A 20,245-nucleotide genomic window follows, 5' to 3' on the forward strand; every position below is an offset into this window, starting at 1 on the left:
TCGCCTCAACGGAGCTGCAGGTCTAAAGACACACGCCAGAGGAAGAAGGAAGCTTTTGGGGGGGGGGGGGTCTCTAAAATATTACAATATGCTTTTTTGCCACTATTTCTGAGTATATTTATTTTTTCTGTATCAGAAGACATTGTTAAAGTAAGAAAAACTGATTTAAATGGATGTGTGATTCATGCATGGAGGTAATTCATCACCAATTCACTATAATAAAGATGCAGCTACCGACATGTTATTCCTACCAATGTCATACACTTTTCTTTCTGTTTATCAACTCAAACTTCTCAGTCCATGTGCTGATTCTGCAAGCACAGGTTACTCATCTGATGAGGCCTAGGCCCCTTTGTAGGCAGTCTGGCCTGTTTTTGCGAGGATAAGCTGCCATGCATTTATGTGTTATAGCCTAGGATTTATTGCTCCTTGGCCCTCCCATTTGAACTGTCTGTGTCTTTATTATGCTGTGCTCTCCCCTCCTCCCCTCTCCTCTATCATTTCCTCTCCTCATCTCTCCTCGCCTCTATCCTCTCCTCTCTTATCCTCTCCTCTTCCCTCTCTTCCTCTCCTCTTCCTCTCTCCTCCTCTCCTCTCCTCCCCTCTCCTTTCCTCTCCTCCTCTCTCCTCTTCCCTCTCCTCCTCTCTCCTCCCCTCCTCTCTCCTCCCCTATCCTCTCCTCCTCCCCTCTCCTCCCCTCTCTCCTCCCCTCCTCTTCTCCCCTCTCTCCTCCTCTCTCCTCTCCTCCTCCCCTCTCTCCTCCCCTCTCCTCCTCCCCTCTCTCCTCTCCTCCCCTATACTCTCCTCCCCTCCCCTCTCTCCTCCCCTATCCTCTCCTCCTCCCCTCTCCTCATCTCTCCTCTTCTCCCCTCTCTCCTCCTCTCTCCTCTCCTCCTCCCCTCTCTCCTCCCCTCTCCTCTTCCCCTCTCTCTCCTCTCCTCCCCTATACTCTCCTCCCCTCCCCTCTCTCCTCTCTCCTCTCCTCCTCTCCTCCCTGAGACAGCAGGTGTAGTTAGTTATTGTACCTGTAATCGTTGCTCCAGGTCAGGAATGGACCGGGAGGAGTCCTCCACATCTTTTATCTCTAACAGAATGAAAACCAAAATCAAAACATCAACTCATCAGTCCGTATAAATGTATATAATATACTGTATACTGTATGCATAACTGTTTGAACAGGCATTATGAATGAATCCACCGATAATGTTCGATAAGATAGTGTGGACAGGGACCTTTTGGGGTATCCTTGGATTAAACACACTATTGCATGATTAGAAAATAATAATAATAAATTATTAATAATAACAATAATCATATTTTTTAAGTAGACTAATATAATCTACTACACACCCAATGAGGGAATTGGGACTAATGGGAATTAAACTGAAAATAAAAAAGGAAAAGGTCACAGTCCACACACACTCTCCACTTGCGGTGACATTTATTAACGCGCCAACGTCTCAGCTGTGCCATATCGCTTTCATCAGGTTGTTCTCAGGTCGATGGCGCTGAAATGTTATCACTTTATCCTCTTATAGCACGATCAGGAGCGTCAGCGCGGCAGCACACACACAGTAGCGCGCCGCGCGGCCTGAGGGGAGGCGGTCACTTAATGCGTTTCCATGGCTCGTAAAATGGCCACGAGTGAAACACGGTAGGCACCTCTTATAACGACACCGCAGCATAGCAACACAGCGCCTGCCCTTATAAACGTGCCGTGTCCTTTAAACTGACCACCGCCGGTAATGAGCTGTCAGACCCACAGACACGCCGGACAGGAGACCGGGAGGACAGACAGACAGACAGGCAGGCAGACAGACAGACAGGCAGACATACAGACAGACAGAAGGACAGGAGACCGGGAGGACATACAGACAGACAGGCAGGCAGACAGAAGGACATACAGACAGGCAGAAGGACAGGCAGGCAGACAGAAGGACATACAGACAGGCAGAAGGACAGGAGACCGGGAGGACTGCCATGTGGACGGACAGACAGACAGGCAGGCAGACATACAGACAGGCAGACAGACAGACAGACTGAAACAGAAAGACAGACAGGCTGATAAAAACAGACAGACAGCCAGACTGAAACAGACAGACAGCCAGAAACAGACAGACAGAAACAGACAGACACAGACAGGCAAAGAGACAGACAGACAGACAGACAGACAGACAGACAGACAGACAGAGGCAGAGAGAGACGGCCAGACAGAAACAGACAAACAGCCAGACAGAAACAGACAGACATACAGAAACAGACAGCCAGACAGGCAGAGAGACAGACAGATAGGCAGAAACAGACAGACAACAGGCAGACAGACAGCCAGCCAGACAGACAGACAGAGAGACAGACACACTTGGTTGTCTGCCCCGGCCCTCCGTCTCGCCAGCGATGTCTCCCTGGATGTGTGGAACACGTGTGGAGAATCCTGAGGATGATGCAACCGTTCTAAAAGCAGGGTATTAGCGAGGCTGCCAGCGGCCCTGGGGCCAATTATGATGAGGAATAAATACAGTGCTCACAGGCCTGCTGGCAGTGAGGGGCACAACCACGCACGCCTGGCATGGAGCCACGCAGGGCCTAGAGGGAGCATGATCCCTGGGAAGGAACACGGATCGGAGGCCCCCCCCGCGGAGAAACACGAGCCCCAACAATGTGATTCTGGGGCTAGAGAGAGATGACAACATGATCTGGGTCTGTGCAAACTTTTTTAATTTTGGACGGGAGGCTCTCGTTGCGGGAGTCCTATAGGTCTACATTAAAGGGATGTTCGATATTGGCTTTTTTTTTTACCGATATCCGATATACCGATATTGTCCAACTCTTAGTTTCCGATACCGATATCAACCGATACCGATATGCGTTAATTTCAGGTAATTAACATGACATATCTCTTGTCGTGGAATTAACACAACATTATGCATACTTTTGAAAATAAATAAAATAAGAATGTGTTCTTACTTGCTTGCCTGAGTAAATAAAGGTTAAATAAATGTTTAAAAAAAAAACGATATATATATATATATTATTTTTTTTGAAAACCGATACAGATATTTTCCGATATTACATTTTAATGCCAATATCGGCCAATAATATCGGTAGGCCGATAATATCGGACATCCCTAGTCTACATAGAAGGAAGGGAGGATGGGAGAAGGGACTATAGGTCTATAGAAGGAAGGGAGGATGGGAGAAGGGACTATAGGTCTATAGAAGGAAGGGAGGATGTGAGAAGGGACTATAGGTCTACATTAGGGCTGCACGATTAATAGAAAAAAAAGCTCATTTCAAAATGATGATGAATAAAAAAAAAATTACTTTACTTTTTTTTATTATATTTTCTTTTTAACTTTTCTTTTTTTAAATAATGACGAAAATTAAGAATCGTGTGAGAGAACCGTGATCTCTCAATTCTTAGAGAGAAAAATCGTGATTCATATTTTTAGCAAGAATTGTGCTGCAGCCCTAGTCTACATACTGTAGAAGGAAGAGAGGATGTGAGAAGGGACTATAGGTTTAAGTTTACGTTTATTTGGATCATTACAAATGGCAACAGCTTCCTGGGGTCCACAAAAAATAGGTCTAAAAAATTTTAATAAATTCACAGGAAATTCACTGTATTATTTTACAGATTACTTTTGTTTTTCTACTTTAAGTGTAAATGCCATAAAAATACAGTAAATTATCTTTTATCAAAATATTAACCATTAAATAAAGGTTGTAAATCTGTAAATGTATTTGATTTATTTATTTTTGATACTTTTTCTCCCCATTTTCTATTTTTCTCCCTTCCCCAATTTCGTATTGTCCAATTCTACCCTCCCCTGTCTCGAACGTTGTTAGACCATGCCTCCCACAAGCCGGCTGCAATGTGGACGAAGCCTTGCATCACGTGTCCCCTCCGGTACTCGAGGAGGCAGCCTGTCGCATCTTTTCACCTGCACAGCGCGATCTCTCAGCGGCGAGGGTCTGCGTGGGAGGGACACGCCGCCCTCGTCGCTTCCTGATTCTACTGCGCAGGCGCACCAACCGACCTGTAGGAGTCGCTGTCCACAACGTCCGATCCCCACCCACCAGCTTCCCACCCCCTAATACTGCCAATTGTATTAGTATGAACGACCAGCCAAGCTGGTAGCAACGCCGAGAGCTGGGCTCGAACCCAGCATCTCCTACATTGGTGGCGAGCGCCTTTCCCACTGCGCCACCTAGCCGCCCTAATGTATTTGATTTTACTGTAATTTGACAGTAAGTATGTGGCAACCATTTGATGCCAGACATTTATCGTTTTCTTGCAGCTTTTTTTCTTACAGTGGGACAAAAACATAATATTTCAACAATCTGCATTGTTTTCAGTGTGATAATTTGATAATTGACACGTCTCTCTTGCTCCCTTAACTCTCTTTTCTATGGGAGAGATACGATAAGAGGAGACCAGGGATGGAGCAGGACGTGTGTGTGTTTATGTGTGTGTTTATGTGTGTGTGTGTGTGTTTATATGTGTGTGTGTGTGTTTATGTGTGTTTGTGTGTGTGTGTGTATGTGTGTGTGTGTGAGGGGGGGGGGGGGGGGGGGGTAAGTGTTAAATGCTTATACATATAGGCCAGTGTTCTAAAAGCTGAGCAGTGAATCAGGCAACGGGGACAGTGTTGGTATTAGGAGGGAAACCTGATGCTGCCGTGGCAAAGGCTGCAGCTGCCACCTGTGTGCCGTAAAACACCCTGACAGACAGACAGACGGACAGACAGACAGACAGACAGACAGACAGGCAGACAGAGAGAGAGACAGACAGACAGACGGACAGACAGACGGACAGACAGACAGGCAGACAGACAGAGAGAGAGACAGACAGACAGGCAGACAGACAGACAGACGGACAGACAGACAGACGGACAGACAGACAGAGAGAGAGACAGACAGACGGACAGACAGAAGGACAGACAGACAGACGGACGGACAGACAGACGGACGGAAGGACAGACATACAGACGGACGGACAGACGGACAGACAGACGGACGGAAGGACAGACATACAGACAGACGGAAGGACAGACAGACAGACAGACACACACACAGACGGACAGACGGACGGACAGACAGACACACACACACAGAGAGACAGACAGACACAGACAGACAGTCAGACAGACAGACAGACAGAAGGACAGACAGACAGAAGGACGGACGGACAGACAGACAGACAGACAGCACCTCACACCCATAGGTAGGGTGGACCCATTCTGTGTGTGTGTGTGTGTGTGTGTGTGCGTATGTGCGATTATAACCCTGTGTTTGTGTGTGTGTATGTCTGCGAGCGTGCATGTGTGTGATTAGAACCCCTGTGTGTGTGTGTGCGTATGTGCGATTATAACCCTGTGTTTGTGTGTGTGTATGTCTGCGAGCGTGCATGTGTGTGATTATAACCCCTGTGTGTGTGTGTATGTCTGCGAGCGTGCATGTGTGTGATTATAACCCCTGTGTGTGTGTATGTCTGCGAGCGTGCATGTGTGTGATTAGAACCCCTGTGTGTGTGTGTCTGCAAATGCAGATGCTCACATGCATGCGTGCGTGTGTGTGTGCGTGTGTGTGTGTGTGTGTGTGTGTGTGTGTGCCTGTGGTTTGTGTTTAATACGCTCCGCTCCTACAGAAATAGAGGGAGCACCTGTCTCGCCCGCCGCGGGGCGGAGGAGAAGAATGACCGCCGGCCGTTAAAGTGATACGGTGTGAGGAGCAGGGAGCGGTGCTCTGCACACATACTGGACACGACCACGACACAGGGAGAGGGTGGAGCTCAGGACCTTCATCAGCTGCTGCTGCTGGTTCAACTGAGGAGGAGGAAGAGGAGGTCCCTCGACTCGAAATAAGCTGTTACCGTAAAACTGGTTTCACAGAGGCTGGGGGCGGGGGGGGTGCTGTGTGTGTGTGTGTGTGTCTGGATGCACATGTGTGTGTGTGTGTCTCTGTGTGTGTCTCTGTGTGTGTCTCTGTGTGTGCGTGTGTTTGTGTATAAGTGTGTGAATGTGTGTGTATATGTGTCTGTCTGTCTTTCTGGACGCAGATGCTTGTGTGTGTGTGTGCGTGTGTCTCTGTGTGTGTCTCTGTGTGTGTCTCTGTTTGTGTCTCTGTGTGTGTCTCTGTTTGTGTCTCTGTTTGTGTCTCTGTGTGTGTCTCTGTTTGTGTCTCTGTTTGTGTCTCTGTGTGTGTCTCTGTTTGTGTATAAGTGTGTGAATGTGTGTGTATATGTGTCTGTCTGTCTTTCTGGACGCAGATGCTTGTGTGTGTGTGTGTGTGCGTGTGCATAGGTGTGTGCATTAGGGGTGTAACGATGCGACCTCACAACGATTCGATTACGATTATTCAGGCAACGATTCAATGCATCATGAAATCTCTTCATTTGACCACGATTCGATTCGATAAATTTTCGATACATTTTCTATCAGTTAATTCCCCAAAAAATGTTGAATACACAAATGTGGCTGGGGGAACTGATTCACTCAGCATGAATGGACTATAGGTCAATAAAAACAACACACATAAAAATATATATATAATAATTTTTTTTAATAATTCGTTACACCCCTAGTGTGCATGCATGTGTGTGTGTGTGTGCATGCATTTGTGTGTGTGTGTGTATAGGTGCGTGCATGTGTGTGTATGTGTCTTTCTGTCTTTCTGGGCGCATGTGTGTGTGTATAAGTGCATGCGTGTGTGTATGTGTCTTTCTGCGAGCATATGCTTGTGTGTAATGTGTGTGTGTGTGTATAAGTGCATGTGTGTGTGTGTGTCTCTTTCTGTCTTCCTGGGCGCATATGCTTGTGTGTAATGTGCGTGTAATGTGTGCGTGTAATGTGTGTGTGTGTGTGTGTGTGTGCGCGTGTTCACCTGATGTGCTGTCGAGGCTGAAGGCGATTCTAACTTCAGATTTATCTGGAGACACTCTTCTGGACGAGGTGATCATTAACCCTGTCAGGTGCGCAGGCAGCCGGGCGCGCGGGGAGGAGGCGGACAAACAGAGCTGTTATTAGTGCAGTTGGACGGCACTTAAAAAAAAAATAAAAAATAAAAGTGCAAACGGTGTAGAGGAACACGATACATTACACACGCGCACAGCGACAGGGGTTTCGTCATTGCATTTCGACTCGCAGAGGGATTAAATAATTAGAGCGGTTTGACAGATAGTCTCTGGGCTTTGGCTTTAGTCCCCTCGGGGTAAAGATACAAGGCTTTTTATATCAGGGCATCTGCCCCATGCGACCCTGTCTCTTATGAGATAAATTACTGACCCTCGAGCCGTAGCCAATAACGGCGGATCCTATCAACAAGAGCCTAAGGGTTTAGACAGTAACACAATAACTGCAGGAATCAATACATAGGTTTTAATAGTTGTCAGTAACATTATACTTTTTTAGTTAGTACAGGTATATGGGTAAAAAAGGCAGACAAGGTAGATGTCAGCATATATTGATTGATTGATTGATTGAACATTTTATTAATAACAGATTGCAGAATGGGTACAATACAGTACGGCTCAATACACACAATTGTTAAGAAGGGGATGCAGACCAGAGAAAGACTTTCGTCTTGTTTACATCAGGGTCCCCCATTTTCAACTCATGCGTAACATAATATGACATACATGACATATACAGCTAGACAGTACTGCTACATCTATACATTCATGACACACCAGATTTACAAATACAGTACTGTTTGTGATACAAATAGGGTGTAAGAAAGAGAGTGTATACATTTGACGTAGAAACTGTACATCGATCACAACGAGCTTGAATCTGTATCAGTAATCGAGACCAATCATTTCATCCCTAATACTGTATGTGTTACAGTACATATCTGGACCAACGCCACCATGCACCGCTAAATAAGTACCAATACTATCGGTTGCCACGCACCGCTGAATAAGTACCAATACTATCAGTTACCTGACTGCAGGAACTTGACCTAAGGAATTCCGTAGCATAAAAAAAAAAAAAAGTTACTTCAAAAGGCTGGGGGTTATTCCGGTTCTCTCACTTTGCTTGTCATTACTCATTTACGTGGTGGTCTCCTTGGATATATAACAACTCCTCTCTCTGTCTCTCTCGCTCAGCCAACTCGTCCTGAGTCATCCGACAAAGATGGATGAAGTATATTTTGGTTGTTTATTACAAATTGTCCTCTATACACGTCGTCCCCCTTCTTCTCTGTGTGTCGAGAATCCAACTCCAGCCGTGTCTTGTTCGTTACGCAGCAGCAGCAGTTAGTTCCACTGTATACAGTAGTGTGCGCTGTGGGGGGTACAGGACAGGCCGAGGAGCGCGTCCACTTCAGGTCTGCGTGGCGGCGGTGGACATGTTATCCACCACACGGCCATGTGGCTGAAGGCCATCCACTCTGCCCTGCTGCTGTCACCCCGTGGTTCCAATTAAATGTCTCGGATGACATGACTTTAGCCCCCAAAAATGTCCATAGTGCGCACACACCACACCGCACACCAGTGTTCACGGTCGTGCCGCGCCGCGCTTGGCGACGCAATAGCCGTGCAATATGAATGATGCAGTTGCTCAGAATGAACACCCGCTGCTATAATTGCTCGCCGGGGGGGGGGGCCTCCATCACTCCATGTGTTTCTCCTTCTGTCGGAATGCCGTGCTTGCATTTTTTTTCGTCTCGCATACTTGTGTGAGGGAGAGAGAGGGGAAGGGCGCGCTGCTGCTGCTGTCCAACCAGCTTTTATATAGATATGCATGCGCCAAACTACTGTCGAGATTGTAAACTTTGAAACCCCGATCGTTAATAAGATTTAAAAAAGAAGTAAAGAATGAAACACTTTTGAGGTAGTTTATTATAAAAAGTGAATGAACAAGGTACTAGTTCTGCAACAGAGTTTATTTGACCGGCCGCCCAAAATCCAAAGAAAAAAGTGAGATCTTGTCACTGTGTCTCTGTCTGCCCCTCCTTCTCGTGACATGCTCTTTTTATGGCCTATCATCACTTGGTGTGTGTGTGTGTGTGTGTGTGTGGCTGGGGAGTGGGGGCTTGGTGTGTGTGATAGAGATAAGTACCATTATCAAGCCCTGCAGTGCCAAGAGCTGAGGAGCATCAGGAACCCCCTTACCCAGCTGGTCCTGAGGCTGAGTCCACAAACCTGCTCTCTTAACACACCTCAGGAACAGAACACATCACCAATCAGAATAAATCAAATTACTACACAGCTAAAACAAAACTACATCACCTATTGGAAAACACAAACAAAAGCACAGAGCAAAATGCAGTGCTATCTGGCTCTAAATCGACAGTACACCATAGCAGATTACTTGAGCATGGTGACTGATCAACAACTAAAAAGAACCTTGACAAAATACAGACTGAGTGACCACAGCCTCGCTGTTGAAAAGGGGAGGCACAGGAAAACCTGGCTCCCTGCAGAGCTAAGGCTGTGCAGTCATTGCATCCTCAGTGAGCCTGAAACTGAGTTGCACTTCCTCACCAAATGTGAAAAATATAAAGATATTAGAGAAACGCATTTTAAATTTTTTTAACTAATAACAAAAGGTTTTCTTGCACTACCAGATACAGGAAAACTACCAGTCCTACTAGGGGAGGACTCAACAAGCTGTGAGCTAGCAGCAGCCTATGTTGCTGCCTGCCATAGACTGAGGGACAGTGAGTGACAGTCACCTGACATGTTTATGCCGTAATATTTTATGTTCTATTTTATGATGAAAATGTTTGTATATACTATGACATTAATATGTGTTTTGTAATCCATGCTTATGTTATCAACCATTTGCTTTGGCAACATGTACAAGCTGCGTCATGCCAATAAAGCCACTTGAATTGATAGTGGCGCATTGTGGCGGGGTTCTGGTTTATGTGTGTCTTATCGTTGGTACTTAACCTGTATCTGGCCCCATGGATAATCCTAGGCCAGTCATTATTCAGTCACTTGTGGCATTTCGTGTCAAATTAGTTGAGATAAGGCTATGTGTTCCGGAGCTGTTGTGTCTTGGGGCAAATGAGGATATTACAGCATGTGTGTGTGTGAGTTTTTATGGAGTAGAAGTGCACTGATAAGAATTTGTGAGTGGCCATCTGGCTAGCTTGCACTAAGATTTCCAAGAGAGAGAGAGAGAGAGAATTTAATGGAAGGAGTGGGATTTGTTTTGTCAGGGAGAGAGAGAGAGAGGAGAATGTCTCTCCTATAAATTTACGTGATATACGTGTCATATTTCAACACTACTTTTACAGTAAGAACTGTATTTACATTTTACTAATTTAGCTGTCGCTTTTATCCAAAGCGACTTACAAGTTCTGTACGACAAAGTCAGCAGGAAGGGTACGACTCTATCAGCTGAGTAACATTGTTCATCAAACAGTGTTGAAACTTTGGTGCTGCAGTATTGAGTGCATAGTAGTAAAGACATAATAATATTAGTATAGTATAGGGCTGACCCCTATTAGTCGATTAGTCGACTAATCGGTCGAAAGGAGCCGTAGTCGACTGGCCAACCTCTTAGTCGAATATATATATATATATATATATTTTTTTTTAAACTTTGACCAGTCAGCTGGTTCTTTTAGCGTTTATCGCTTTTTTCTGGTCAAGCATGACCGACAGAAACAGGTTGAATGGGGTATAGATCGGGGGAAAGACACTCTGAGAAAATACGGCGAGTCCGGGAGTCGAACTCGTGTACCCCAGATCCGTGACGCGCACGGTTGTCCCCGACGCCGAAATAGCGTCCGAGGTACGCGGTGAGATACTGGAGCTCCCCTTATATATATTTTTTTTTTATCTACTTTTTCTCCCATTTTCTATTTTTCTCCTATCCCAATTTTGTATCGTCCAATTCTACCCTCTCCTGTCTCGAACGCTGTTAGGCCATGCCTCCCACAGGCCGGCTGCAATGTGGACGAAGCCTTGCATCACGTGTCCCCTCCGGTACTCGAGGAAGCAGCCGTCGCATCTTTTCACCTGCACAGCGCGATCTCTCAGCGGCGGGGGTCTGCGTGGGAGGGACACGCCGCCCCCGTCGCTTTCTGATTCTGCTGCGCAGGCGCACCAACCGACCTGTAGGAGTCGCTGTCCACAACGTCCGATCCCCACCCATCAGCTTTCCCACCCCTAACACTGCCAATTGTGTTAGTATGAACGACCAGCCAAGCTGATAGCAATGCGGCGCTGGGCTTGAACCCAGCATCTCCTGCATTGGTGGTGAGCGCCTTGCCCACTACACCACCTAGCCGCCCTTAGTCAAATATATTTAAAAAATGTATATATTTTTTTTAATCATTCTTACCAAAAGAAAAGAGGCCTAGAAGCGTGGCTAACGCTAATGGCACGCATACCAGAGGCTAACTGCCTAAGAAAACAGGCACAGAGGCACTGAAAGAGGATTTCACCCATCTAATGAACACACTAGACTAGACAAATATCAAGATGTATCCATCAGTGGACCAATTGCATGCTTTTGCAGAGGACAAGAAGCCTTCAGTCGACTCCTTCAGACATTAAGCACCCCCCACAGCCCAAATGGAATGATACAAATTTTTTAAAAATTACTAAAATTCCAATTTTTATTTTTTTACAAATATTATACTTTTTTTTTGACGACTAATAGTCGACTAACGGCACATTTTGGCCAATCATAGTCGACCATCCAAATCCTTAGTCGGGGACAGCCCTAGTATAGTAGGAAGAGTGCATGATAGTAGAAGACAGTAAGAAGGTTCGTTTTTTCCCCATACAATCTTTATTTTATGTGATGAGGAAACAGCACATCTCAGCCTGAGTCTGTCTACCTGCCCAGGGATTGCAGATGGAAATGGGCTAATAGCTAAACTTGGTACAATGCATATTCTCCCATTAATTGAGATGGATGTGTTTGTACATAATGCTAAACATAATAAACGCATCAGTCCTCTGCTCAGTCTGCTCTGATTCGAAATACTAGTAGTATTGCGTTCCTTTAAATGAGCCTATTCCTAGTTTTCATGTGCATGCAAAAGCAATGGTGACGATGATGAGGGCGAGCCGTGGGCTGGAGATGTGTTCCTTTCCCACGTCGGCTTCACAGAGAAGCGTCCAGGTGCAGAACCGCAGGGCGGCGCTGTTAGTATTGCAGCTTGGTCTCTGTGCATGTTTAAAGAAGACGTGTCCGGCCCATGGGGACATTAACGCGTGTTGTCGGGCCTTACAAATAAATCTGATTTTGATTTGATTATCAATAAGGTAGGATATCTGGAACACACAAACACACTATTTATTATTATTATTTAAAAAAAAAAAAAAAAAAAAAAAAAACATTTTTACAGCTTTATTGGTCACGCAGGACCGACAGAGGAGAGGGCGAACGGGAGGAGAGGTGGGGAGGACATGCGACAAATAACGACGGGAGCTGGGATCGAACCCGGGTCGGCCGCATAGGTGCGCAAGGCACTATGATATGCGCCACGAGGACGCCCCAAACACACAATTTTTTTAATCACATGCCATGAAACTCGGGGACCTGGCTGAATTTAAGACTGCACAAATCATGTTTAGAGCACCAAACAATTAACTCCCGGGTAACATCCAAAAGATTCTGTGAAAGAGAGGGGGGTTACAATTTAGAGAGTCTAACTTCAAGAAACAGGCTGTTCATTCAACAATGTATGTATATTTCAGTTTGTGGGGTGAATATGAGTTGCATAAGATAATAGAGTGTGAAGCGGGGGTAGGAATACATACGTTTACACTTCATCCTACTCCTGCTTGTTTGTTTTTTAATCTGTTTATTACTTGTTTTTTTATTATTATTTATTTTCAATTTATGTTTGAAATAAATAAACGCATTCATTCAAGATATTGTGTGAGCAAAAGTATAGTTAATTTATTGTGTGAGCAAAAGTATAGTTAATTTACTTATACAGTATGTACATCCTCTGGCCTGTTTGTAGAACTTCCCTGTGTTGACAAAGCTAAGATACGTCATCATACAGTTAGCAGCTATTAGCCCTATTCTCCACTTGCACAATCTCAAAGTAGCCATTTCCGGCTGACTTCCGGTTGCCAATGGCACTTCCTGTCCCATCCAAATACATTGGTTTTAGCTACTTTTCTCCCCTTATTTAAACAACTTTGTCGTCACAGAGAGGCAATGAAACGTTTGTATTATTATAGTATAGAATGTATTTAATAAGCAAACGTTTGTCAGCAGGGTTTTTGGGCTGTATTTCATGTAAAAACGTTTACTGTTAGTTTCCTTGCTCAGCCAGCATTAGCTAACAGAAGCTAGTGGTTAAACAGGCCGGATTAGCTTTGAGCTAACTATCTTTCCCGACCCATGTATTCATTCCATTCTAAACATAACGTTAGTTTACAAAACATGACCTGTCTATATAACGTTGAGGAACAAATTATAAGTGTGTGGGTGTGTGTTTTGGTGAACATTGGACTGCAACAGAAAATGCATCACAGTTACAGACAGTAGCTACTGTTAGAGGCTGGCTGCACTCAGGCGGCGCGATCAGCCTGTTGGACAGGGAATGAAGATCTCCAGCGAACACTTCATTGCCTCGGATTATGTTGTTGGGGGTGGAAGGTTTGTCCAGAAGACCACTAATCAGCTGAAGCCTGATGCGGTTCCCTCGGTCTTCGACAGACAGACCGGCGCAGGCTCCAGTTAGTTAGCACCAGCCAGGTATCAACGTTAGTTCTCAGTACGATAGCCAGTTAGCCAGCACCAGCCAGGTATCAACGTTAGCTCCCGGAACGATAGCCAGTTAGCCAGCACCAGCCAGGTATCAACGTTAGCTCCCGGAACGATAGCCAGTTAGCCAGCACCAGCCAGGTATCAACGTTAGCTCCCGGAACGATAGCCAGTTAGTTAGCACCAGCCAGGTATCAACGTTAGCTCTGGCTATCGTTCTGAGAGCTAACGTTGATACCTGGCTGGTGCTAACTGGCTATCGTTCCGGGAGCTAACGTTGATACCTGGCTGGTGCTAACTAACTGGCTATCGTTCTGAGAGCTAACGTTGATACCTGGCTGGTGCTAACTAACTGGCTATCGTTCCGGGAGCTAACGTTGATACCTGGCTGGTGCTGGCTAACTGGCTATCGTTCCGGGAGCTAACGTTGATACCTGGCTGGTGCTGGCTAACTGGCTATCGTTCCGGGAGCTAACGTTGATACCTGGCTGGTGCTGGCTAACTGGCTATCGTTCCGGGAGCTAACGTGGATACCTGGCTGGTGCTGGCTAACTGGCTATCGTTCCGGGAGCTAACGTTGATACCTGGCTGGTGCTGGCTAACTGGCTATCGTTCCGGGAGCTAACGTTGATACCTGGCTGGTGCTGGCTAACTGGCTATTGTTCCGGGAGCTAACGTTGATACCTGGCTGGTGCTGGCTAACTGGCTATCGTTCCGGGAGCTAACGTTGATACCTGGCTGGTGCTGGCTAACTGGCTATCGTTCCGGGAGCTAACGTTGATACCTGGCTGGTGCTGGCTAACTGGCTATCGTTCCGGGAGCTAACGTTGATACCTGGCTGGTGCTGGCTAACTGGCTATCGTTCTGAGAGCTAACGTTGATACCTGGCTGGTGCTAACTAACTGGAGCCTGCGCCGGTCTGTCTGTCGAAGACCGAGGGAACCGCATCAGGCTTCAGCTGATTAGTGGTCTTCTGGACAAACCTTCCACCCCCAACAACATAATCCGAGGCAATGAATTGTTCGCTGGAGATCTTCATTCCCTGTCCAACAGGCTGATCGCGCCGCCTGAGTGCAGCCAGCCTGAGTGCAGCTAACAGTAGCTACTGTCTGTAACTGTGATGCATTTTCTGTTGCAGTCCAATGTTCACCAAAACACTCACCCACACACTTATAATTTGTTCCTCAACGTTATATAGACAGGTCATGTTTTGTAAACTAACGTTATGTTTAGAATGGAATGAATACATGGGTCGGGAAAGATAGTTAGCTCAAAGCTAATCCGGCCTGTTTAACCACTAGCTTCTGTTAGCTAATGCTGGCTGAGCAAGGAAACTAACAGTAAACGTTTTTACATGAAATACAGCCCAAAAACCCTGCTGACAAACGTTTGCTTATTAAATACATTCTATACTATAATAATACAAACGTTTCATTGCCTCTCTGTGATGACAAAGTTGTTTAAATAAGGGGAGAAAAGTAGCTAAAACCAATGTATTTGGATGGGACAGTAAGTGCCATTGGCAACCGGAAGTCAGCCGGAAATGGCTACTTTGAGATTGTGCAAGTGGAGAATATCTAGCCTTCCAGAAAATATACTAGTCCCAAATCCCGTATAACGCTTATATTCACAGCGCTATAAAATGAGAACCTATTGATGAATTATTTTTTCTTTAAGCCATTTTGAAGGGACGGTTTATGGACTCAATTGACAATGAGAATGCACAGATAGCAATACTATAAACTTTATAAAGTATAGATTTAGCTCTACAAACAGCCCCACGTTTGTTTACATTCCGCAGTCCTCTTGACATTAATTACTCCCAATGGCCCTGAATGTGTTAATATAAACACAAAAAAACAATGTCAACAATGTTTAAATTCCCTGATTGTCAGTTCTTAGGAAAGATTAGTTTTCCGCTTGAAATTAACACTTTAATCGCCACGGACGCCTAAACTCGTCATTCCCCGCCATGCTAATTCTGCCAATGACACCGTAACACGTCATTGAGATCAATATTTCAAAAATCTGTGATCGCAATCATATTTCTCCCCCGGAGACTTGAGATCTACTGTTGATCCCCTCTCAACTCTCCAACGGTTCAAGAGCGCCATCTGGTGGCCGATCGGCGGATTGCCCAAACCGGAAACTGGAAACGGAAACTGGTGCTCATCCAAATTCTGTCCGATCACTCGCTATAGGTCCCGGGACTCGAGCGCGACACAATGGATAGTGATCCGTTACCAATAACTCGATAAACAACATGATTTGGACGTATATACTATTATACAACCTGGAGATGGATCGCATATTTCAACATCCCATAATAGGAATATTTTTGCTCCACGCTCATCGGCCAACGCTACGAGGAAGCTGCGGTGAGTTTCAGCGTTTTTTTTTTACCGTGTTCGATACAAACTGCTCTAATGATCATATCACCCACACTAGATGAATCATCTAACGTTGGCCACGGAATTATAAACGACCCCCCCCCCCCATCCGGTCAACATCAGATGATAAGTAGTAACTTCTAGAAGCACGTCCATTTGAAATGTTTTATCTCGCGCCGATCGCTATCAAACTGTATTTGATCATCAATATAATGCATTTAGGGCTATAAATCACGTTCTGCAGAATGCTGCAGAAAACGATAAAAACATATTTATACTAAGTTTAGACCGTATTTTAGTATGAATATGTGAATGAAAAAGTATAACGTTCCCACATCCTGAACGATAGATAATTGACGTTGAATGGGCCATAGTAATGTCAATTTAGCAATACAATTTAAAAAGTTATAGCCCTGCAAAGAAGGGGAACTTCTCCATAGACAAATAGAGCTGGCAGAGGATGGTATAATGATGTACATAAGCCTGGCAAAGAAAGTGTTAAAGTGCAGTATTTGAAATACAATGAAAGGAATATGGCTGGATTTCTTATCAAAGGGAAAAGTGTCACTGTTATTTAAAATAAATAAATAAACAAATTAGAAGGCCATCAATATAAATTGCAGCATACATCAAACTAACACACACACACTGTACTGTTTCAAAACAACACTGCTCTGTTCATTCTATTTTAAAAATACGTACATTATCTGTCTACATTTATTTAGACTAACATTATTTAAATATTGAGTGCAACTGTGGTGGATTAACGTAATTCGGTGAGTTGGAACTATCTATGGGTTGGCGGGTCCGCAGGGACATTTTTGTGTCACGGACCTTCAGCTCAGCCAACGTTATCAGCTCGGTAACGTTAGGAGTTCATAACATGCAGTGGAAAAGTGGCAATAGTCCCGTTTGGAGTTAGTAAACACAGTTGTATGTTAGCCTTCTTGGATGTTGAATAAACGCCTATCATTGTCTTTAACACATCCTGCGCCATAAACGTCGTACGACGGGTTTCAAGTTCATGCGAATTCTGCCAATCCACGGCGTACAACGTTATTGAGATAATATAAAAAGATGTTGCCATGTTATTCATATTTCCCTCACGGAGCCTGGTCTGATGCAGTGTGAGCCGGCACAACTCTGCAACGCTTCAATACTGCCCCCTGGTGGATGATCGGCGAGTTGCCAAACCCGAAATGGACGGTTGGATCTCGGTGCGTCTCCAAAATGCATCTGGCCACTCGCATATCGTTGCGGGACTGTATACACACGTCCATGTGTAGCGATCGCTGCCATAACTCAATAATCGACATGATTTGGGCGTGTATTATTATTATACAAACCGGAAATGGATTGACTCGATCCCCATCAAATAATAATTGCTCCAGTGTCATCGCCCTTTCTGTGAAGGACAGCTGTCTATTTTTGCTTTATTTCACCTCTCTGTGAGGGATAGCTGTCAATCCCTGTTCCCTGTGGTTAATTGCCTCATGGGTCGGTAGGTGTGTGGGCTTGATTGCACCTGATGCAGTGCAGCTGTGCCTATGGCCATGTGGAGTCTATTTAAGTTTGGAGATTGCAGTGTCAACTGCTTTTACATTTTCCTTGTGCTGGCTATACTTTTGGTCAGGCTTCTTTTAAGTGTAGTGCTGCCCTATTCAGCATTTAGCCTTCTTTTGTAGCTATACTCGTTTTCGTCTACTGGCTTAGTTTACACTGTATTTTATAAAGGCTGAGTCCTTTATGGTAGTGTTTTCTTTTGTTCTTTTGGAACTGCCCTTTGCACATAAACTCCCTTGGTGGAGGTTTATTGTTTTATGTTTGCAATATAAACTCTGTTTTTAGGAGTTGCCTTTGTGGCTTATTTATTTTCTCTACAATACCTCTTTAACACTTTGGATGCCACGCCCGAGATTTCTCGGGTTTACCCCCCGCTGGTTGAATGCCCACTCACGAGAATTCTCTGATTTTTTATTTAATTTTTTTATTAGCGATCTGAAATCATATTGCATCAAGCGAGCCTACCGTTGGATATTCCAGTCACCCCATGCTCTCAGATGTGGAAAAAAGCGCCCCCTATCGTCTCCCATATGGTAAATCACCCTTTTGGAGTGGACTCAATGAAAGTGAATGGGTTAACGGATTTCTGACTCCACATTTTCCGTCTCACTGATACAGCCGGGGTTACCAGAGTTCATTCTGGAGCCGCTGAGCCGCGCGGGTCATGTGTTATACTGTATATACACGTTGGATCAATACACTTATCGATTTTTTCGAATGGTGATCAGGAATTGGAATATACCATTTGGATACCATCTGATGTCAGGTAAGGAATCTATGTTATCAGTATTAGGATGATCAGACTCGTTTTCACGGAGATATAAGCGTTTCCACTATGTGATATTGCTGTTTCAATGTCAAAGCGATCAGGAAATGAGAGCAGCGATTATCAGCGCGCGGCACGAATGTGCGTGCGCACACATATACTATCGATCATCTAGCGTTTATTTGAAAACGATTCATAAATAGGCCGACAAATGACAACGTTCTGGAATATTCCAGTAAAAGACGATTATCATAGGCATGTGTGGTTTTTCCGCGAAAACAAGTGATTTTCAAAATGCTATCAAACAGAAATGAAGCGATAAAAAGAAATCTGCCTTGCCAATGTTGACTGGAAAATGAGTCTTTGATAAGCGACGGGCAGATTAGCCACATAGCCATAATTTAAAACATAGATTAGGCGATATTAAGTTAACATTGAAGCGGATTTGGGCATTCAAGGGACTAATACGGAATTAACCTTGGGCAGTGAAAGTGTTAATGAGTGTCGTCCTGTTTTTTTGGACATTACTTATTTTCTTGAATACTCACTTTGAGGCTTCCACCTGTAAAGGTTGTTTTGTGTTGTTTATTTTTCCCCTTCTCCTAAAACGTCTGCGTAAGCAGTTAGTGGTTATCCGTTTTACGTATAACTTTAACACATTCCCCGCCAAACACGTTTGTAGTGGCTATTTGTCAACAACAACTAATAAAAACTAAAAAGCCACTGAAGCACCAGGGCAGCGAATCTCACGCAGATCAGGAAGTCCATTGTCCAGACAGCATTTGACAGTTTTGTGTTTGAAACTATATGATCTCCTGACGCTGGTAAAAACCATATACCTTCCCTGATGCCTACTGTGCTATTGTCTCTAATTACCTAAATACACCCAGCTGTGCTTCCCAATTGCCCAAAACCCCTTCAAAATAAAAGCATTTAGCTGCGACTCATAAGAATTTAAATAATATGGCTGTAAACAAATTAATTCCACAAAATCACATAACAAATAAATCCTCTTGGAGCTGTAGCATCGGCAATAATGACAATATCTCCTGGGGAGAAGTTTCTTTCTTTTTTTTTTAACTCAGAAGCAACAGAAGTCTTTTAAGTTCAAGGAACCAGGCAACAGACTTTTTAAGCTTCTTCCAAGATGAGAAGTAGCTGATGAGATGGTCTGTTGGATTTTCTGAATCCTTAACAATGGCATTCACTGCCGCTTCTCTTTTGACCTCCGGGTCATCAATGGGAATCACTGAATCCATTTCCAGTGTAGGCCACTCATTTTCAGGCAAATACAGGAAATCTGGGCCTTTAATCCATTTTCCATGTGTGAGAAATTCTTCAGCTCTCAATCCACGTGATGCTTCATCAGCAGGATTGACCTTGGAGCCCACATACTTCCACTGGTCAACATCTGTAGCTTCTCTGATTACAGTGACTCTGTTGGCAACAAACGTATGAACACGTCTGGTTTCATTGGAGATGTATTTGATGACAGTCGTGCTATCGGTCCAAAACACTGACCTCTCCAGTTGCCACTGTAGTTCCCTTTGAAGCATGCCATCCATTCGGACAGCAAGGACTGCTGCTGCGAGTTCCAAACGAGGAAGGGTGATGTGCTTCAGAGGTGCAACTCTGGCCTTTCCAGCAAGAAATGAAACATGCACCTTATCGCCTCTATCTTTATCCTTCAGTCTCAGGTACGACACTGTACCATAACCAGCTTCACTGGCATCAGCAAAATTATGAATTTGTGCTGTCACAGATGTTTCAAAGTTCAGGGTTTTGATACAGCGTTCCACCTTGAATACACTCATCCTTTGGAGGTCGCTCAGACC

General features: G+C 44.7%; 1 protein-coding gene across 1 annotated transcript in view; it reads right to left on the reverse strand.

The window, feature by feature from the left end:
* The window catches only part of LOC311248028 (MAP3K7 C-terminal-like protein), a gene marked incomplete at both ends in the record, with an annotated part of 33,929 nt that extends 26,971 nt beyond the window's left edge, over nt 1–6,958 (reverse strand). Inside the window, 2 exons of the mRNA XM_084338990.1 lie at nt 1,026–1,084; nt 6,883–6,958. Of these exons, the coding sequence (XP_084195116.1) occupies nt 1,026–1,084; nt 6,883–6,958 (135 nt within the window). The remainder of the gene's footprint in view (nt 1–1,025; nt 1,085–6,882) is intronic.
* Between the last annotated feature and the right edge of the window lie 13,287 nt (nt 6,959–20,245).

This window comes from Notolepis coatsorum (genome assembly GCF_963971535.1).
Source record: "Notolepis coatsorum genome assembly, contig: SCAFFOLD_152, whole genome shotgun sequence".
In the NCBI taxonomy this organism is placed as follows: Eukaryota; Metazoa; Chordata; class Actinopteri; order Aulopiformes; family Paralepididae; genus Notolepis; species Notolepis coatsorum.